The following is a 15,465-nucleotide window of genomic DNA, read 5'->3' on the forward strand; positions in this document are numbered from 1 at the left end:
ATAGAAGAATATCTACTTTTCCTTTACATTCATAAAGTGTTTTTAAACCAATTATAGTATATGAACCTTATGTGGATCCCAATTCAAACCAAAAAAATTATTTCTTTTTTTGATAAAATCAAGGAAATTCGAACACTGTCTAGGTATTTGATATTATAGAATCCTTGTTAATTATATGTATGATAATGATGTTGGACTGTGTTTTTAAACCAGCCATTATCTTTTAGAGACACTTACTGAAATAGTTACATGTTATCTGATAAAATGTCTGGGATTTGCTTCAAAATAATCCAGTCATGGGGGAAGAACACTGTGGGCAGGAGTGTAATAAAACAAGGTTGGCCATGTTGCTGGTTTGGACGAAAGGATGTATTCTAGGCAAGAATGACCTTCATTTCAGGGAACAAGACAAACAGAAGTAACTTAAGTTTTTAAAAAGAATACCTCCCCAGATCCGCTTATTATGTCCCAGATTTCATTGTTAAATCTTCCTGCCCTCAGGATTTCCTGCTTTAACTCACTTGACCCAAATATAGGCAGAATAGTATGAGGATTGCCAGAGAGTCTTGCCCTAACAGCAGGAAATTTAAAAAACAAATTATTCTAACTTCCTTTTAGAGAAGCCCAAGTGAAAGGGGCAAACGTTAGTAGATGCAGTGGGACCTCTTCCAGTCATACTGGAGAAAATTTGTTGCTGATCGTGATCAAACCTATGGTGTTGTTTTCCTGAGGATGAACAGACTTGAGATCATTTTAGGGATGTTAGTCAGGGTGAGAAATGCCAGCTGCTATAACAAACCTGCAAAATCTCAATGACTTAATAAAGGTTTATTTCTCACTTACTTTGCAATCCAGTACAGATCATTGGGCAGGCTTGCTCCATGTAGTAGTTCTGAAATCGCCTAGGGCCTCAGAATCCTCCACTGGATCCTCTGCATCTGGCCTGCCATCAAGTGAAACAATAGGAAGTGTGGAGAAATGCACAGGGGGTTTGGGGCCAAGCCTGGACATGACATATGACTTCTGCCCAAAATTTAGTCACATGGCCCACTTAACTGTAAAGGAGGGTAGGAAATATAATTTTCCCAAATGCCCAGGAAGAAAATGAGATGGAGATCAATGATCACATTGCTTTATCTCTATCACAGTGTATATTTTAGTAACTTGAATTCAAGAGATTGATTCAAGAAGGCTAATTGAAACGATGTGGGAGGAAAATTACATCCAGGTAAAGCATAAAAGAGAGATATTAAGTAGATTTGTTGCCAGAAACTGCTGAGATAGAGACAATTTAAGTTAACTTGTTCCTACAGGACTAATCTTTGTCCCTATTTTTGGATTGGTTTTGCTGGGCATGGATGTTGTTAGGGCAAGACACCACTCTCATTTGTTAGTACCATAAACCTGGAGGTCACTAACTTACTACTGATGGTACTTTTTAACTGGGCTAATAATTGACATGTTTATATTTCTTTTTCAGGGTTTGAGTAAAAAAGTTGGTGTATCATCCTCAATCCTCCAAGGTCTCTGGATCTCCTATAGCACAGAAGGTCTTTCCATGGCGTTGGCATCTTTACGAAATCTCTACACTCCAAATATAAAGGTAAATGCATATAAATTACAGACAGATTAAAGAATTAACTGAAAAATGAAATTAGAAGGACATTTAAGTGGCTATTTAATTGATTTTTTCTTACCTTAGACTGTCTCCTATTAGTTAGCCTTTTATTGATAATTTAATGTATTTTGTTACAATTTATTCTGTGAATTGAAGACCAAACCTACTGACCTTCTGTAAGCTGACTCTCGTTTATAGGGTCAGTCCTGTTGCGTCCTGAGTACATGGACCTCAGATAGCCTTGTTTTGGTCCGAGCTTTTCTGACTATCAGGCCAGCGTTCAGCATTACAGTAGGGCTGGCTTTTGTTACGGTTTCTGAGCAGTTTATATAAGGGAGACATTGTGCATTCCTTTCCAAAGACAAAGTACTGAAAAAGGAACAAATAAAGATTATAAAATAAATCAGTTACTAAATGTTCCTAGATACTATTGTGGGGTCCTTAATAAAGGTACTTAATAAAGGCTGATTAATAGGATGTGACTGATATTTGTCTGAATATTACTTCTATTTATTTACTTATTTCTAGGTCAGCCGACTGCTGATTTTGGGAGGTGCCAACATTAATTACCGGACAGAGGTTTTAAATAATGCTCCAATTCTATGTGTACAGTCTCATCTTGGTTACACAGAAATGGTGGCCCTGCTGTTGGAGTTTGGGGCCAATGTGGACGCATCTTCTGAAAGCGGTCTGACTCCTCTGGGCTATGCCGCAGCGGCAGGCTACCTGAGCATCGTTGTGCTGTTGTGCAAGAAACGAGCCAAGGTAGTGGCTGCCTGACTGCCGGTTTTTTCTTCCCTTTTTCTCTCTTCTGCTGTAGTCTTCCTTATCTGCTGTGTCACCCCACGCGTCTAGGTATTATGGAACAGATCAAAGGGAGTGCTAGCTCTGCATACATCCCAGTGTTTGCCCACTTGCCATTGCCAGTTCCACGCTGCATCTGGACACAGTCCTAAACCTTTGACAGGCACTTAGGAAGCTTCATTTATCAGAAGCCACGAGAAGTCCCTACCTAACAACCAAGAAATCCTCTACTGAGCTCAGAGTGAGGAAGGAGAAGTGGAGGAATAGGGAGACTGTAGTGGGAAGTCTGAACTGAATGGTGCCTGCAGACACAAAGCCTTTCATGTGTAGAGAAGAAAGGTTAGCCATGGAGACAAGAACAGAGCCCAGACTCCCTCATCCTATCCTTGAAGACTCCACCACAGAGGTTGGGGAGAAGATGATTCTCCTTATTTATACTCAGACTGACCAGAGGCAATCAGAAGTGTTTCTGTTAGTATATTTTAAATCTCTGAAAACATTTCTAAAAACTGTGTTTGCTTTATAATATCTCAAGAGCCACTGATATAAAAGAACTCAATTTCAAAATATTGGTGAAAAGAAAAATGCTGGTTTCGGGCCGGCCCCGTGGCACAGTGGTTAAGTTCACACATTCCACTTCTCGGCAGCCTGGGGTTCGCTGGTTCAGATCCCAAGTGTGGACGTGGCACCACTTGGCACGCCATGCTGTGGTAGGCATCCCACGTATAAAGTAGAGGAAGATGGACACGGATGTTAGCTCAGGGCCAGGCTTCCTCAGCAAAAAGAGGAGGACTGGCAGTAGTTAGCTCAAGGCTAATCTTCCTCAAAAAAAAAAAAAAAATGCTGGTCTCAAAAATATAGACCTCTGGGAAAAATTGTAGTTTCCTGGTATTTTGTTTCAGTCCTGAAAACAAACTGTGGATTTTGGTGGTTTTGCAGTAAAATATCAGTAAAATGTATGACCTCACTCTGAGGTGTTTGATTTTTTTACCAGTGAGGAAAGTAGGACTCCTGAGATTTTTTTTGGAAACTGGAGCTGAAACTCTCAGTGAAATCCCAAAGCCTTAAATGTTTACTTTGACACAATCATGGTCCGCCTATAATGTCCCAGTCGTTTGAATGAACACCTCTAGAAACAGAATGACAACTGGACCTTATTACTGTTGCTGTAAATTCATATTCTAATTTCCACCGGTCTTTTCTGCTGCTCAGTTATCATTTTATTCATTTCTCATTTTCCCCAGAGCAGATATGTAAATCATTTGTACTCTTCTCAAGAACCTATCAATCCTGTTTTGCCCTCCTACATTACTGAGATTGAGTTCATCTCAATGTACCTTTATGTCAGAATTCTCTTAATCTTTTCTACACTCATCTTTACTTCTGCCTCAAAGAAGGAAGTGTTTACCTTCCTTTCCACAGTAATTGCCTCCACTTATATTTTTATCTCAGTTATGTTGCTCATTCTCTCACTTTTCATTTCATTCTTTTCCTAAATTCACACTACCTTTTTTCTCGATTTCTACAAACCTATGAATCTCTTCTGACCTGAAAGAGAAACTTCCCTCTCTGCCTGCTAACCAGAAGCTATCATCCATCCCCTCTCTTCCCTTCAGAGTCCACCAGATCTGTCCTAAGAGTCATCTCTGCTTCCTTACCTTGCTTCCTTACTCCTCCCTAACCACTTGTAGTCTGATTCCCATGAGAGAAAGAGGAGGCAAGTCATTAAAATCATAAACTTCGGAATCAAACTAAACTTTTTCAAAGCCCACACTCACACTTACTCTTTATAAGGGCTTGCACAAATCAATTAACCTCTCTGTCTCACTTTCTTCCATCTATAAAAAGGATTATTAGGGTCAGTGTGAGAATTAACAGTGATAAAGCTTTTTTATTTATTTATTTTGTTTTTGGTGAAGAAGATTTGCTCTGAGCTAGCATCTGTGGCCAGTCTTCCTCTTTTTTTGCTTGAGGGAGATTCTCTCTGAGCTAACATTTTTTGCCAATATTCCTCTTTTTTTACTTGAGGAAGATGGTTGCTGGGCTAACATCTGTGCCAGTCTTCCTCTGTTTTATGTGGAATGCTCCACAGCATGGCTTGACAAGCAGTGCTAGGTCCATGCCCAGGATGCGAACCTGTGAACCTGGGCTGCCGAAGCAGAGCACGCTGGACTTAATCACTATGCCACAGGGCCAGCCCCCAATAAAGCCTTTTTTAAAAGGCTTTGTAATTAAGAATTATGTTTTAGGGAGATGTTTGAAACTAGGCAGATATCTTGTTTCTCATGTTTTTGTCCACTAATTTTAGGATTCATCAATGATTCCTGCTGCAATAATTATTGTTATGGTGTTTGCCTAATGGTGATAGCTATTTCTCTCATTCTTTCAACATTTATTAATTATATTCCTAATGTAAGGAAGAGCTGTCCCTTCTCCTCCATGTATTTATTTATTCAATTATTTATTTATAACACCATTTATTTATGGATTCCTAGATATTTATTTTATACTACGATCTATAACCCATTGCAATTATTATTTATTTCGTTGCTCACATTGTCCCAGATTTGGCCACTGGGAGCTCCATCAAGTTGATTCCTGTGTCCTTTCAACTTCCTCTCATTATTTTATGAGCACTTCTCTACTGTCTGGCACTGAAAGATGTTCCAGACTCATCTTTTACTGTTACTCCCCCAGCCCTGGGATCCACCACTTCACCAAGGAGCCAAGATTCCTTTTATTCATCCCCTTAGTTTTTTTTTTCCCCCAGTAATTTTATTGAGATCATAATTGTTTATTTATAACGTTGTGTAATTTGGGGTGTACCTTATTATTTATCAATTTCAGAATAGACTTCTTTGTGCTTACCACCAGTAGTCTAATTTTTGTCCGTCACCATACATGTGTGCCCCTTTACCCCTTTCACCCACCTCCCAACCCCCATCCCCTCTGGTAACCACTAATCTGTTCTCTTTATCCATGTTTTTGTTATCTTCCACATATGAGTAAAATCATGCAATATTTCTCTTTCTCTGTCTGGCTTATTTCACTTAACATCATACCCTCAAGGTCCATCCATGTTGTTGCAAATGGGGCGATTTTGTCTTTTTTATGGCTGAGTAGTATTCCATTGTATATATTTATATACAACATCTTCTTTATTCATTCATCCATAGGAGGGCACATGGGTTGCTTCTACATCTTGGCTATTGTGAATAATGTTGCAGAGGACATAGAGGTGCATAAATCTCTTTGGATCATTGATTTCAAGTTCTTTGGATAAATAGCCAGTAATAGGATAGCTGGATCATATGATATTTCTAGTTGTAATTTTTTGAGAACTCTCCATACTGTTTTCCATAGTGGCTGCACCAGTTTGCATTTCCATTAGCACTGTATGAGCCTTCCCTTTTCTCCACATCCTCTCCAACATTTGTTGTTTTTGGACTTGGTAATTATAGCCATTCTGACCAGTGTAAGGTGATATCTCATTGTAGTTTTGATTTGCATTTCCCCAATAATTAGTGATGTTGAACATCGTTTCATGTATTTGTTGTCCCTCTGTGTATCTCCTTTGGAATAATGTCTGTTCATATCCTCTGCCCATCTTTTGTTTGGGTTGTGTTTTTGTTGTTGAGTTGTATGAGATCTTTATATATTTTGCAGATCAACCCTTTGTCAGATAAATGATTTGCAAATATTTTCTCCCAGTTGGTGGGTTGTCTTTTCATTTTGTTCATGGTTTCCTATGCTGTGAAGAAGCTTTTTAGTCTGGTGTAGTCCCATTTGTTAACTTTTTCTTTCATTTCCCTTGCCCAAGGAGACATGGTATTTGAAAAGATGCTGCTAAGTACCAGTGTCAAATAGTGTACTGCCTATGTTTTCTTCTAGGAGTTTCATGGTTTCAGGTCTTACATTCAAGTCTTTAATCCATTTTGAGTTAATTTTTGTGTATGATGCAAGATAATGGTCTACTTTTATTTTTTCCCATGTGGCTGTCCAGGTTTCCCCACACCATTTTTTTTTTTTAAAAAAAAAAGATTAGCCGTGAGCTAACATCTGCTGCCAATCCTCCTCTTTTTGCTGAGGAAGACTGGCCCTGAGCTAACATCCGTGCCTATATTCCTCTACTTTATATGTGGGATGCCGGCCACAGCATGGCTTGCTGAGCATTGCCATGTCCACACCAGGATCCAAACTGGCAAACCCCAGGCCGCTAAAGCGGAATATGTGCACTTAACTGCTGTGCCACTGGGCCAGCCCCCCACACCATTTATTGAAGAGACTTTCCTTTCTCCATTGTATGTTCTTGGCTCCTTCATCGAAGATTAACTGTCCATAGATGTGTGGTTTTATTCCTGGATTGCCGATTCTGTTCCATTGATCTGTGTGTCTGTTTTTGTGCCAATACCATGCTGTTTTGATTACTATGGCTTTGTAGTTTATTTTGAAGTCAGGGATTGTGATGCCTCCAGCGTTTTTGTGTTTTTTTCACTCAGGATTGCTTTGGCTATTTGGAGTCTTTTGTTGTTCCATGTAAATTTTAGGATTCTTTGTTCTATTTCCATGAAGAATGTCATTGGGATTCTAATTGGGATTGCATTGAATCTGTAAATTGCTTTTGGTAGTATGGACAATTTAACTATATTTATTCTTCCTACCCATGAGCATGGAATATCTTTCCACTTATTTATGTCTTCTTCAATTTCTTTCAATAATGTCTTATAGTTTTCAGTGTACAGGTCTTTCACCTCTTTGGTTAAGTTTATTTCTAAATATTTTATTCTTTTTGTTGCGATTATACATGGGATTTTATTCTTGATTTCTCTTTCTGCTAGTTTGTTGTTAGTGTGTAGAAATGTAACTGATTGTTTTTCATTGATTTTTGTACCCTGCAATTTTGCTGTAGTTGTTGATTATTTCTAATAGTTTTCCGATGGATTCTTTGGGGTTTTCTATATACAGAATCATGTCTTCTGCAAACAGCGAGAGTTTCACTTCTTCTTTTGCAATTTGGATTCCTTTTATTTCTTTTTCTTGCCTAATTGCTCTGGCCAAAACCTTCAGTACTGTGTTGAATAGGAGTGACGAGAGTGGGCACCCTTGTCTTGTTCCTGTTCTCAGAGGGATGACTCAGTTTTTCACCATTAAATATGATGTTGACTGTGGGTTTGTCATATATGGCTTTTATTATGTTGAGGTACTTTCCTTCTATACCCATTTTATTGAAAGTTTTTATCATAAATGGATATTAGTTCTTGTCAAATGCTTTCTCTGCACCTCTTGAGGTGATTGTGTGATTCTCATTCCTCATTTTGTTAATGTAGTGTATCACATTGATTGATTTGCGGATGTTGAACCATCCCTGCATCCCTGGTATAAATCCCACTTGATCATGGTGTGTGATCCTTTTAATGTATTGATGTATTTGGTTTGCCAATATTTTGTTGAGGATTTTTGCATCTATGTTGATCAGCGATATTGGCCTGTAACTTTCCTTCTTAGTGTTGTCCTTGTCTGGCTTTGGTATCAGGGTAATGTTGGCCTTGTAGAATAAGTTAGGAAGTGTTCCCTCTTCTTCAATTTTTTGGAATATTTTGAGAAGGATAGGTATTAAATCTTTGTTTGGTAGAATTCTCCAGAGAAACCGTCTTGTCCTGGACTTTTGTTTCTCAGGAGGTTTTTGATTACTCTTTCAATCTCTTTACCTGTGATTGGTCTATTCACATTCTCTATTTCTTCTTGATTCAGTTTTGGGAGGTTGTATGAGTCTGAGAATTTGTCTGTTTCTTCTAGGTTATCTGATTTGTGGGCATATAGTTTTTCATAGTATGCTTTTATAATCCTTTGTATTTCTGCAGTGTCTGTTGTAATTTCTTCTCTTTCATTTCTGATTTTATTTATTTGAGGCTTCTCTCTTTTTTTCTTGGTCAGTCTGGCTAAGGGTTTGTCAATTTTGTTTGTCTTCTAAAAGAACCAGCTCTTGTTTTCGCTAATCCTTTCTACTGTTTATTTTTAGTCTCTATTTCATTTATTTCTGCATTATTTCCCTCCTTCTGCTGACTTTGGGCTTTGTTCTTCTTATTCTAGTTCTCTTCGATGCAGTTTAAGGTTACTTATTTGAGATTTTTCTTGTTTGTTGAGGTGGACCTATACTGCTGTGAATTTCCCTCGTATTATCACTTTTGCTGCATCCCATAAGAGTTGGTATGTTGTATTTTCATTTTCATTTGTCTCTAGGTATTTTTAAATTTCCCCTTTGATTTCTTCATTGATCCAATGGTTGTTCAGTAGCATGTTGTTTAGTCTCCACATGTTTCTGACTTTCCCAGTTTTTTTCTTGTAGTTGATTTCTAGTTTCATAGCATTGTGGTCAGAAAAGATGGTTGAGATTATTTCAGTCTTCTTAAATTTATTGCAGCTTGCCTTGTTTCCCAAGATATGGTCTATCTTTGAGAGTGATCTATGTGCACTTGAGAAGAATGTGTATTCTGCTGTTTTTAGATGGAATGTTCTCTACATATCTATTAAGTCCATCTGATCAAGTGTTTCATTTAAATATACTTGTTGACTTTTTGTCTTGATGATCTGTCCATTGATGTAAGTGGGTTATTGAGGTCTCCTACTATTATTGTTTTGCTATTAATTTCTCCCTTTAGGTCTGTTAATAATTGTTTTATGTACTTTGGTGCCCCTCTGTTGGGTGCATAGATATTAAGAAGTGTTATGTCCTCTTTATGGTATGTCCCTTTTACCATTGTATACTGCCCATCTTTGTCTCTCATTGTCTTTTGCAACTTGAAGTCTGCTTTGTCTAAGTAGGCAACACCTGCCTTCTTTTGTTTTCCATTATCTTGGAGTATTGTCTTCCATCCCTTCACCATGAGCCTATGTTTCTCTTTAGAGCTGAGATGTGTTTCCTGGAGGCAACATATTTTTGGGCCTTATTTTTTAATCCATCCAGCTACTCTGTCTTTTTATTAGAGAATTCAATCCATTTACATTTAGAGTGATTATTGATATGAGGGCTTAATACTGCTATTTTATCTCTTGTTTTCTGGTTGTTTGGTTGTTATGTCTAATTATATATGGTTATTATGTTTCCATTGTTTCTCTTCCTTTCTATTTCTGACTGCCATTTCATTTTCTTGGTTTTCTGAGGAGGTTTTCTCAGTTTTCTCTCTTTTTGTGAATTGTGGCTCTGCTCTGATTTTTTGTTTAGTGGTTACCATGAGGTTTGTATAAAAGATCTTGTAGATGAAATAGTCCATTTTCTCATAGCCTCTTATCTCCATCCCTATCTTCTTCCCCTTCTGAGTTATTGCTGTTGCAAATTTTTCTGTTTTTAGTGTTGTGAGTTTGTAACTAAGTTGAAGTGTTTATACTTACTTTTGATGCTCTCTTTCCCTTTATCTTTTAAGTTATAATTGAGTATTTGCCTCCGTGTTCTGATAGCTGCAGTTTTCTGATTTTGTCTATCTCTTTGCTCAAAGTTTTGTAGACCTTTGCCTTTTTGTTTCTAGTGGGAGGGCATCTTTAATTATTTCTTGTAGGCGAGGTCTAGTGCCAATGAACTCCCTCAGCTTCTGCTTATCTGGGAAAGCTTTTATTTCTCCATCATATCTGAAGGAAAGTTTCACTGGATAGAGTATTCTGGGCTAAAAGTTTTTGTCTTTCAATATTTTGACTATATCATCCATTCTCTCCTAGCCTGTAGGGTTTCTGCCAAGAAATCCACTGAAAGCCTAACAAGGTTTCCCTTGTAGGTTATTTTCTTCTGCCTTGCTGCCCTTAATATTTTTTCTTTGTCATTGATTTTTGCCAGTTTTACTATTATATGCCTAGCTTTGATATAATTACACTTTCTATTAGCTTCATGTATTTGTCTGTGTTTTTGTTTGTTTGTTTGTTTTTCAAAGGAAGAACTTAATTTTGTGGGTGTGAAGATTTGCCCTGAGCTAGCTAATATCTGTTGCCAATGCTCCTCTTTTTTTTTTTTTTTTTTTTTTTTTTTGCTTGAGGAAAATTAGCCCTGAGCAACATCTGTGCCCATCTTCCTGTACTTTGTATGTGGGATGCCTCCACAGCATGGCTGATGAGTAGAGTAGGTCTGCATATGGGATATGAACCCATGAACCCCGGGCTGCCAAAGCAGAGTGTGCAGAACTTTGACAACTTGCCCATGGGGCCAGCCCCAGCTTCATATATTTGTAAATCCCTTTCCTTCCACAGGTTTGGGAAGTTCTCAACTATTATTTCTTTGAACAAGCTCTCTGCTTCTTTCTCCCTCTATTCTCCCTCTGGAATACCTGTAATCCTTACGTTGTTTTTCCTAATTGAGTCAAATATTTCTTGAAGAATTCCTTCTTTTCTTTTTTTTCTAAAGATTTTATTTTTCCCTTTTCTCCCAAAGCCCCCTGGTACGTAGTTGTGTATTTTTAGTTGTGGGTCCTTCTAGTTGTAGCATGTGGGATGCCACCTCAGCCTGGCCTGATGAGCAGTGCCATGTCCACGCCCAGGATTCAAACTGGTGAAACCCTGGGCCACCGCAGCAGAGCACACGAACTTAACCACTCAGCCACAGGGCCGGCCCCTCCTTCATTTTTTAAAAATCTTAGTTCTGTCTCCACCTGTAGAATTTCTTTATTTTTATCCTCTAAATTACTAGTTCTTTCCTCCATAACATTAGCTCTATTTTTTAATAATTCTAAATTATTTTTTATTTCATTAATTGTGTTTTTCATATCCAGAATTTCTGCTTGATTTTTTTAATAGTTTCAGTCTCTTCAGTGAAGAGATTCATTTTATTCCTGAGCTCACTGAACTGCCTTTCTGTGTTCTTTTGTAAATCATTGAGTTTCTTTATGACAGCTATTTTGAATTCTCTGTCATTTAGATTGTAAATGTCTGTGCCTTCAGGATTGGTTTCTGGAGAATGGTCACTTTCCTTCTAGTCTGGTTTGTTGCTGCAGTTGCTCATGGTGTTTGATGAACTGATCTTTTGTCAGGGCCTTTGTGGTAGTATTAGATCACAGATTCCACCTGCTACCACTAGAGGGAAGCAGAAGAGTTTCTGGTCCCACCCCGTCTGCTGGAAGCTGTGGGAGTATTATAGGTGCTTGCACCAGCCTGGGGAGCATTCAGGTGCTTGTGTGGACTGCTTGCTGGTGGGGAGCTTCCTCACCTGGAGGAGCTAGGGCCACTCCTTGGGTCTGCAGGGGCATGGTGGGCTCCCCCACCCCCCGCCCCACAGGGAAAGCCATCACCAGTGGACTAAGGGCTGCCACTGCCTCTTCCTACATTTGCCCTGGCGCATGTTCCCACTTTTGAGGGGTTTGTGCCAGGCTCAAAAGCATCTGTGCAGATGCATGGGGCTACCAGAGGAGGGCAGGGAGTGCTCACCTATCTCCACCACTTCCCAGAGGGTCAGTCAATCCACCCTCAGATCTATAGCTGCATAGTCTCTCAGGTGTCCTGTTGTGCTGTATGGGCTTCCTCCATTGGTTAGTGAATGTCCATTTAGTTGCAGTTCAGAAGGGGGAGAGAGAAAAGGACAGCTCACTCTGCCGTGTTGCTAACATCACCTCATCCTCTTAGTTTTTGAAAATACAGTTCTGATCTTGAAAATTCTCAATGACTCTCCATTACCTACTGATTAAAATTTAGACCACTTAGCCTGGCATTCAAAAATATCTATGCTCTGGTCTCAAAAGACTCTCTCAACTTTGTAATTTAAACTTCCCGTTCATGTACCCCCGACCCTGACAAAAACTAGAATTAATCATTTCCTATCTCAGTCAGTTGAGATAGACCTTTTCTTAGTCCATTTGGGCTGCTATAACAAAATACCATAGACTGAATGGCTTATAAACACCATTTATTTCTCACAGTTCTGGAGGATAAGTCCCAAGATCATGACTCCAGCAGATTCGGTGTCTGGTGATAGCTTCCTGGTTCACAGACTGCACCTTCTCCCTTTGTCCTCACATGGTGGAAGGGAGCAAGCAAGGTCTCTGGAGCCTCTACATAAGGACACTAATCCTATTCATGAGGGCAGAGCCCTTATCACTTCCCAAAGGCTCCACCTCATAATACCATCATCTTGGAGGTTAGAATTCCAACATGTAATTTTGGGGGGACATAAACATTCACACTGTAGCAACTTTCCTTCTGAATCCATTCCTGATTCTAGCTGGGAATTCTCTGAAATTTTATTACACTTTTACTTTCTTTATGACATTTATTACATATTCCTTTTTGTTGGACAGATTTTTGTCATATTGGTCACATCTCCCCTACCTTGTTGGAAAATCTTTGAGAGCAGAATCCGTATTTTACTATCTTATTCACCTTTTTATCCTATGTGGTACCTTGCACATAGCAGACATTCAGTAAACATTTGTTGTATGGATGGCTGGGTGGAAATAAAGCTGAAGAGAACAAGATACAGAACTCACATTTCAAGTACTCTAACTACCACTGGAAGGGAACCTGCCTACTTGCCAGAAAAAAACTGCTCATCTATTGAGACTTGTAGCTAGGGACCTCATGGTTGGTTGATCTTAATTAGGCTCTTCTTTTGAACTATACTTGTACCCAAGACTGCAGTTGTAAAAACTGCTGTTGAAACTTAGTCTAGCATTAAGCTCCGAGTACCTCTAGCCGTTTGGGCCAGATCTTTGAGATTCTGCCCTCCCATTGGAAGAAAGAAGTGGCCTCTGCCTAAGCTTCCTGGTCAAATGTGTGATTCATGATATGAGATATTTTGCTTCTTTGGAAAACCAAAAAATTGGAGCCTCAAAATGTTTTTCTTCCCTTTCATGATCTCAAAAGACAGTTTTTTGTGCCAACAGAGCCTGCAAGTCTTTCAAATCTTTGTCCGAAAAGAACTATTTGAGGACAAAGGAGAATTACCTCAGAAAAGCAAAGCTGGAGCTGGGAGTTTTGTTTTTTTGCTTATTTTGATATGAAAACAAAAGCCTGACCTTATGAAAAGAGGGGCATCTACCAGAGTTATAGCTCAATGATGATCTAGCCTGAGTAGGAGAATATCTTCTAAATTTTCTCAGAGATGGTTCAAGGAATGGGAAAGGATGAATTTTAGTAGTCCAGACATGTGCAATGGGCTGATGCGACTAGATTGGGAGTACAGCCACAAGTCTTTGTTCACACAGATTTCTCTGTCCCCTCCGCTTAGGTGGATCACTTAGATAAGAATGGGCAGTGTGCTTTGGTCCATGCTGCGCTCCGAGGTCATCTGGAAGTTGTCAAGTTTTTGATTCAGTGTGACTGGACAATGGCTGGTCAGCAGCAAGGAGTGTTTAAGAAGAGTCACGCCATCCAACAGGCCCTCATTGCTGCAGCCTCCATGGGTTACACCGAGGTAAGAAAGCAGGTGATAAGATTTGGGGGTCTTTTTTTCAAGCTATGTGTTGAAGGCCCTAGGAAACTGGGAGAAAAGGGTTGCATTATTGCAAAATTGCCAGCCTAATTAATATGAACTAGCTTTTTGATCCTTGCTCTCAGGAATAGGGAGATTAGACTCACCAAAGCACTTGAATTCTCAAATGCCAAGGTACCTAGAGTTGTGGGCATAGAACATGAGACTTGGAAAGGATCTTGGAAATTATCTAATCCAGTTCCTCCCCACTTTCCACCACTACTTAACAGACAATGACACTAGGCTCAGAGTTATTATTTGTTGACCTGCGTTCACATGGCATGTAGAATGGGAAGAGCACAACATCTGGAATCTTAGAAGGACCAGATTTGAATCCCAGCTTTGCTACTCAGTAGCTATGGACCTTGGGGAATTTACCCAATCTCTCAGAACCTTAGTTTCTCGTCAGTAAAGTAAGGCTAATAAATTCTTTTTTACAAGACTGGTATGAAACGTGCTTTGTAAACTGTTAAACACTATACAAATGGTATTTTTGCTAATTTATTTACTAATGATAGTAATAATATAGTGGCAAAATACATGGATTGGTAGTGTACTAGGAAATGTTTAACAATCAGCTCTTGGGAAGGGAGTGGAGTAGAGCAGGAATGTATGTGTGTTTGTGTGTGTGTGTGTGTGTGTACCTACATACTTAAATGTATTATAAATTTTACTTTAAGATAATTTTTTTTAGTTGTAAAGAACATGTAGCACACAGTTTACAAATAGTAATGAAATATACAATACTCTTAATTGAATGCTTTTGTTGATTTTTGCTAAATTTGTATCCATAGCCAACCTATGATTACAACTCAACCATGATTTGATAAATGGAGTTGCACCCCAATTTGCCCTTTTCCCAATAATTTTGTCATTAAATCTGATGTGTGATCTACTATTAAACTATTTCTCACCTTCATACAAATTATATTCATTAAACTGGAACCTCTTTCAGCTTTAGTACTAAATGAAATTCTGAATTGTAATGTTTGCCAGTTTCCAAGGTGTAAACAGTCTCACCATGGCTGATTTCAAGCTACCAGTGTGACATCACTGAACACAAAGCTGGGAAGAGATGCACACACTAGCACACCATTATGTAGTATTTCCACCATACAGAGACAATAAATATAAAAAACTTAAAGAGCACAAATAATAGTAAAATGTAGTTAAATAACTAGGAAGTTATGAGATTTCATGTTTTTAGCCTTCGTTTTTAACATAACTTATTTGTTATTTAATTTTTAATAAACATCTTTAACAACCGACTTTCAAAATTCCTTAAAACTTATCAATCCGCTTTCATGGGCTGGTACAAGTCAGCTCATCACTGCATTGGATGCCTCAGTGATAGGACTGCACTGTCAACCTACCTGATATGTCACCAAGGGAATAGTTAGTAAAATCGGAATTTTTATTATCTGTGGGAGGCTTTTTAGCTCTCTCTATAGTCAAATTCCTGGAAACAGAGCTGTTACTTTCCTTTGTTGTTAGCAGCTATTCTCCCTTTACTATCCCCAAAACAGTCCTTGTACTTCTGAGAGGAAAAAAGAAGATAATTGCTCTACTCTGAAGAAATACAGGCCCTCAGTTTTCTCCATAT

General features: G+C 38.7%; 1 protein-coding gene across 9 annotated transcripts in view; it reads left to right on the forward strand.

The window, feature by feature from the left end:
* TANC2 (tetratricopeptide repeat, ankyrin repeat and coiled-coil containing 2) overlaps positions 1 to 15,465 on the forward strand; it is a 388,431-nt gene that overhangs the window by 348,363 nt on the left and 24,603 nt on the right. For all 9 annotated transcript variants that reach the window (XM_046676045.1, XM_046676044.1, XM_046676048.1 and 6 more), the window contains 3 exons: positions 1,481 to 1,603; positions 2,147 to 2,383; positions 13,620 to 13,805. In XM_046676045.1, the coding sequence (XP_046532001.1) occupies positions 1,481 to 1,603; positions 2,147 to 2,383; positions 13,620 to 13,805 (546 nt within the window). The remainder of the gene's footprint in view (positions 1 to 1,480; positions 1,604 to 2,146; positions 2,384 to 13,619; positions 13,806 to 15,465) is intronic.

Source organism: Equus quagga, chromosome 11 (genome assembly GCF_021613505.1).
Source record: "Equus quagga isolate Etosha38 chromosome 11, UCLA_HA_Equagga_1.0, whole genome shotgun sequence".
Lineage (NCBI taxonomy): Eukaryota > Metazoa > Chordata > Mammalia > Perissodactyla > Equidae > Equus > Equus quagga.